Genomic DNA, 5,213 nt, shown 5'->3' with positions numbered 1-5,213 from the left:
TGTGTCTAGGCGGAATTGTGGCGCTCTGCTCTACGAGTTCAATCAAAGTGCGAGAGCGCGAGCCCGTTTCCAGGCAATGCAAGCCGGAGATGATCACCCAGGGGTCTAATACCCATGGCATGTGAAGAACCCAGGATTCAAGGTGAAATTCAGGATGTGATAAGTTCTGATGGCCTGAAATACTGGATGAAGATCGATGGACTGTGTGAATATTGGAAACAGGAATGTGATTTTGATTTTGATTTTGATTTGATAACGAGAAGGAAGTGCTACGACTGATGACACTGAGGCACCGGCAGAATGGATGAAGCGATATCGCCCAGGGCAAGTGCCCGTGCAAAGACATGAAGAAGGGGTGATCAGGGGAGTATAAAGTGCTGGACGTGCTGTGGATAGTCACAAAGGGACAAGTGCGCAACGAGGGAAAACGAAGGTCATGATGACATGCAAATGAAAATCTTTGATTTTGTGGGAAGTTAACCTATGAAAATGGGAACGCCACGCGTTACGCCCAGGATTTCAGCAGCAGGGCCCGTCATGGATACTTCGGAGACACTAACTTGCGCTTGCGAACGTCAAGGGGGCGAATGCGGCCTCGGACGTCCGACGGCACGTACTGGAGCCAATCATCATCATTGGCCGTGTACCACTGCACGCGGGCCGGCTCGTGGGAATCAACCTCCGCGAGCTGGATATCCAGGTCAGTGCATCGGGGCCCGCCCAGGTCTTCGACATGAGGGTCCTCCCAGATCCAGTGGCAACACTTGTCCGGAATTTTCCACAAGCCAGGTTCATACAAGAGGGAAGACGGGAATCCTGGAGTATTGAACGCGCGATCGACGAGAGCCTTGTGCTGGCGCCGAAGCGAGTTGCGACGAGTACAGTGCTCAGAGTGGAATCGGATATCCTTGGGGTTCTCCTGAGGAATTGGCACCCAGTGCCCCCGCTCCCAAAAGGCTTGGGCATGCTTGCGCATGTGTCCCACAAACTCGTTCAGCAACTTGTGAGCTCCAGCATCAAGATTATTCCACTCGTAAAAATAGAGGACGTGGATGCGGCCGTCGAACATAGTCTCCCAGGGCTTGGAATCCAGGATTTTCTGATACGCGTCTCGATCCCAACGCGCGCGGACAAGGTCGTAAGCATACTTGTGGATCTCATACTCTGGGAATCCAGGAGTCTGACACGTTGAGTTCTTGGAAGAGCTTGCATACTGCACTAAGACACCGTGAATGCGCCAGGAAGAATCGCCGTCACCAGGAACTTCCACTGACATCAGCTCTTCGACCGTCAAATCGTCATATGCCTTGCTCGCTAACACCGAAGGATTTCTGGAGCGAGGCTTCGCGGGCGTATCCTGAGTTCCACGAGGTTCACTGGAATCCTGAGGCCCTGAAGAGGCATTCTGGCGCTGGCGTTTCGCGGACTTGTTGGGAACAGCAGTGGGGTTGTCGTAGGCGGAACGAGTGCGCTTGACCGGAGACATGGGTTTTGGAGCCGGCGGTTCGTCATCCATATTCGACTCACCCTCTGAGTCGCCTTGCTCTTCCTCGCCTTCGCCATCTTCCTCGGAGCTGCTGCTGCTGAGCGGACTGCCACCTGGGCTGTCCGCTGGAGGCTGGTAGTCAGGGTCATTCTCGAGGTCATCTTCCGAGGAATCTGCATCTTCGTCGTCGTACACGATGTGATCATCGAGCCGCCCCCAGGATGCTGGGACTTCGTTCCGTTGTAGACGTCGGTCCAAGCGCTCGTCAGCCATTGCGTAGTATGCCTCGAGATCGTATTTGGCCCAGGGTGTCGAATCCAGACGCCGCCAGTACATCATGCTCACCAGCATCTTGACCAGCTGCGGCTGCCGGAAGTGCCCATGTGCAGCGCGATCGCTGCCGACCCAATCCATGGCTGCGTTGGACTTGATTCCTGCGAGCATGGTTTGGCGAACGTCAGGACGAACCTCTTTCCGGACGACGCCCCCAGGAAGCATCATGCACGCAGCCTCTTTCGAGTTGGTAGTTTTCTCGCCGGCACGTCGAACCGAGTCGAGGCCCGGCTTGTGATCCGTGGAGCGACGCTGTACTTTGTGACGCTTGGAACCCTGTGATGACTCCGACGCTTGTGACTTCCTGGAGCTTTGCCTTCTCTTGGATTTTTGTGTTTTGCTTCCAGAATTCGCATTGCTGCTGGAATTCGCTTTCCCTTTGGGCTTGCTTTCGGAACCGGTGAGGTCCAGGATGTCTGGGCGCTTCGGTGTCCCTGGCCCAGCAGACGGAGGCAGTCGTTTGCTTTGTTCTGGATACAGAGGTACTGGAGCCCTGCGCTTGTCCATCGCGGTGACGCTGATGACTGTGTCCCAGGATGCAGGAGGCTTGGAGTCCTTGATGCAGAGCTTGAACAAATCGTGGAGACGCTCCCAATTTCCTGTGAAGTCTGTGTGTTCTTGCAGGAAGTCGGAAATTTTCCAGGGGCCCAGAGTGGCATTTTCGAGCCGTGATTTCAGGATTCGCGCTTGTGTTTCTGCGTCCTCGATCCGGGCCTTCAGCGAAGCTCGCTCAATTTCCAGGGCATCAATCTCGTCTTGGTATTTGGCCTTCTGAGTTTGGAGCTCTATCTGGAACTGGGTTTCAAGGTCCGCCGTCTTGCTCAGAGCCTCCTCAAGCTTGCGGTGCCAGTAGTCACATGTGAACTTCCACTCGCGCTTGAGTTCCTCGCACTTGCTTTGAGCAGCGATGACATCCTGGATGGCAGACGACCCTTGGGCTTCGACATGCTTGCGGAGTCGGCGATGGCTGCCCAGGACACGACGCAGAAATCCAGTTGTCTTGAACACGCGCTCGGCCAGCCGTGAGCTATTGAAGTGCCTCAGAATGGAAGCAAATTCACGACGAGAGCCAATGGACTTCAGGACTCCTTCCAGATCGTACGCAGAAAGCGCCACACGCCGCGCACGCAGCACGCCATTGCTAGTGTCCGCGCCGCAGAGCTGTTTCAATTCCACGAGATCGTCATCCGAGAAATCCTCGAAGCCAACCAGAGTCGTGGTCCCGCCATATCCGTCGATGGTGTAAGCTCCATTGCGGACGTCGCTGATGGAAGTCGGTACACCCACGAGATACGCGTGACCCTCTGGATCCGGAGGCGAGGGGAGCTTCCAATGGGGCGGCAGCTCAGGTCGCAGGAACGCGGGCTGGTGGACCTCCTCGTACTTGAGCAGACCGCTGTAGAGGAGCCGGTGAATGTCGTCGATGGTCGCGTTGCGCGGGACGTCGTACGCAGGCGCCCGTGCGATTATCGCGCGAATGTCAGCTACCACCTCCTCGGTTGTTTCTTGCGCGCTGGAGTTTGGACGTCCTTGATCGGGGCTTGCGCTGCTAGCGCTCGTCGAATTGCCTTCGCCGCCTTTACCAGCCTCGCGATCGGGCTGCGCGCCTTGGCCATCCGAAGAAGTCGGCAGCTGCGCCGGTGGAGCGAGCGCCGAGGTGTCGCTGGGCGCCGAACCGCCCTCTGAAATGCTGCCGGGCGCCACGTCGCCCGCTGGAGTGTTGCCGTCGACTGCTGGATTGTTGGAGATAGCCGCGGATGCGCTGCCCTCGCGCTGCTGCGCTGGAGCTGCCGCGTCAGCTGAAGGCGCCGCGCCGGGCGTTGGCGTTGCTGCAGGGGCGCTCTCCATCATATTGACGAGCTGTGAAATGGCGATGTGACCTCGCATCGCCCGAGTGATTTGTGCTTTCGGGAAAAATACCTTGAAGATGGGTTCTGTAACGGGGTTACACGTACAAGTGGCTGCAAGCCACTTGTGAATTTAACAGATAGGTTATCTGTTAAACGTTTTGGATACTTCCTCACATTGGTGTAAGACACACCGATGGATACATTGAAGTGGACCACCACAGTGAGTGGTCCACACATACCCAAAAGATCTTATTGGTAGAAAGCAGCATCTTTCTACCAATCAGAGACATGCATATTAGCGGGGCTCTGACAGCCAGCCGCTGTCGACCCTTTCATAGATGATAAACAGTTTTTAGCGGATTTTAGAGGAAGATCAATTTACAAGCAATACAGTTCTCATTTTACCTTAAACTAGCTACTTGGAGTCTTGTCTAAGTTAACTTATATTTGTGTACTCAAATATAATTAACCTAAGTAATTACTAAGTACTTACGCTTCCTCATACACGTTGCGCAACGTGTAAGCTAAAGTAGTGAGTCAAGTTAGACCCACTACACCTGGTAGCACGCTGTAGTCCGTCCAACGACCGACTGCTTGACGTTCGTACGCGGTGTACGAACGCGGAGCCGAGAACCACATGAGCACGGAGGTGCCCATGGAGAGCTCCAACACGCCTGCAACGCATGTTGCACGCGCTGACTGCCCCCACCTGTCTGACCCAGAGTGGGAGGCCCTCCAACGACTGTCAACAGTCATTGGAGAAGCGGCGATAGCTACAATGCTGCGTACGCTATCGCCGACGGAGCAACATGGTGTTGCTCTGGGATTCATCATGAAGGAGCAGCGTGACGCTGCTTCCTCAGTGACGGCGTCGTCAGGGACGACACCGCGTGCTCAACCATTAAAGTTGAGCGTAAGCAATTACGTGGGAAGAGAGGGCGAGCCTCTCCTCCGATGGCTTGTCGAACTCGACACAGCCATAGCGGCTCGACGCATCGTCGACCCGCTGTCGAAGGTCGCGTTCGCCATGTCCTGCCTTGGCGGACGCGCAAGGAGTTGGGCGTATGGACGCCGACTCTCCGATCCTACGTGCTTCAGCACGTACGAAGTGTTCAAAGAGGAGCTCAAACAAGCGTTTGAGCCCCCGCAAACGAGTTCCGGTCGAGGGCGGAGTTCCTCGACCTTCAGCAGGGTAAGCATGACGTCCATGCTTACGCGCAGCGCGCACGATACTTGGTATCAAATATCGTGACTAACCCGATTGACGAGGCGACCAAGGTCGTCACGTTCATGAAGGGGCTTAGAGATGGGCCTGTGAAGACCTATCTCTTCCGAGAGTACCCGAGTACTCTCGAAGCTGCAATCACTCTTGCCATGCAAGAAGAGTTTAGCCTGCGGCAGGCTAAACTCCATGTAAACGTACCGAGGCCGCAACCGCGCCCGGTAGCGAGGACGGGAGGTCCGGAGCCAATGGACCTCTCGAGCGCAACAACTGCTGGTTACCAGCAGCAGGGAGGTAACGTGCGATGCTTCCGCTGCGGAAG

The 5,213-nt window shown here is 55.6% G+C and overlaps 1 protein-coding gene across 2 annotated transcripts; it reads right to left on the bottom strand.

Annotated features, from left to right (window-relative positions):
• Window positions 1-535: 535 nt before the first annotated feature.
• On the bottom strand, window positions 536-3,670 carry IUM83_06230 (uncharacterized protein; the record flags this gene model as incomplete). Of its 2 annotated transcripts, XM_067930416.1 has the most annotated exons (2): window positions 2,899-2,907; window positions 3,029-3,670. In XM_067930416.1, the coding sequence occupies 2 exons, from the start codon at window positions 3,668-3,670 to the stop codon at window positions 2,899-2,901; spliced, it is 651 nt and encodes a 216-aa protein (XP_067800304.1). The 2 variants fall into 2 exon arrangements, with proteins under 2 accessions (XP_067800305.1, XP_067800304.1); XM_067930417.1 differs by having other exon boundaries at window positions 536-3,670.
• Window positions 3,671-5,213: the final 1,543 nt, after the last annotated feature.

Source organism: Phytophthora cinnamomi (genome assembly GCF_018691715.1).
Source record: "Phytophthora cinnamomi strain GKB4 chromosome Unknown Contig1, whole genome shotgun sequence".
In the NCBI taxonomy this organism is placed as follows: domain Eukaryota; phylum Oomycota; class Peronosporomycetes; order Peronosporales; family Peronosporaceae; genus Phytophthora; species Phytophthora cinnamomi.
This window is presented reverse-complemented; position numbering and strand designations above follow the sequence as displayed.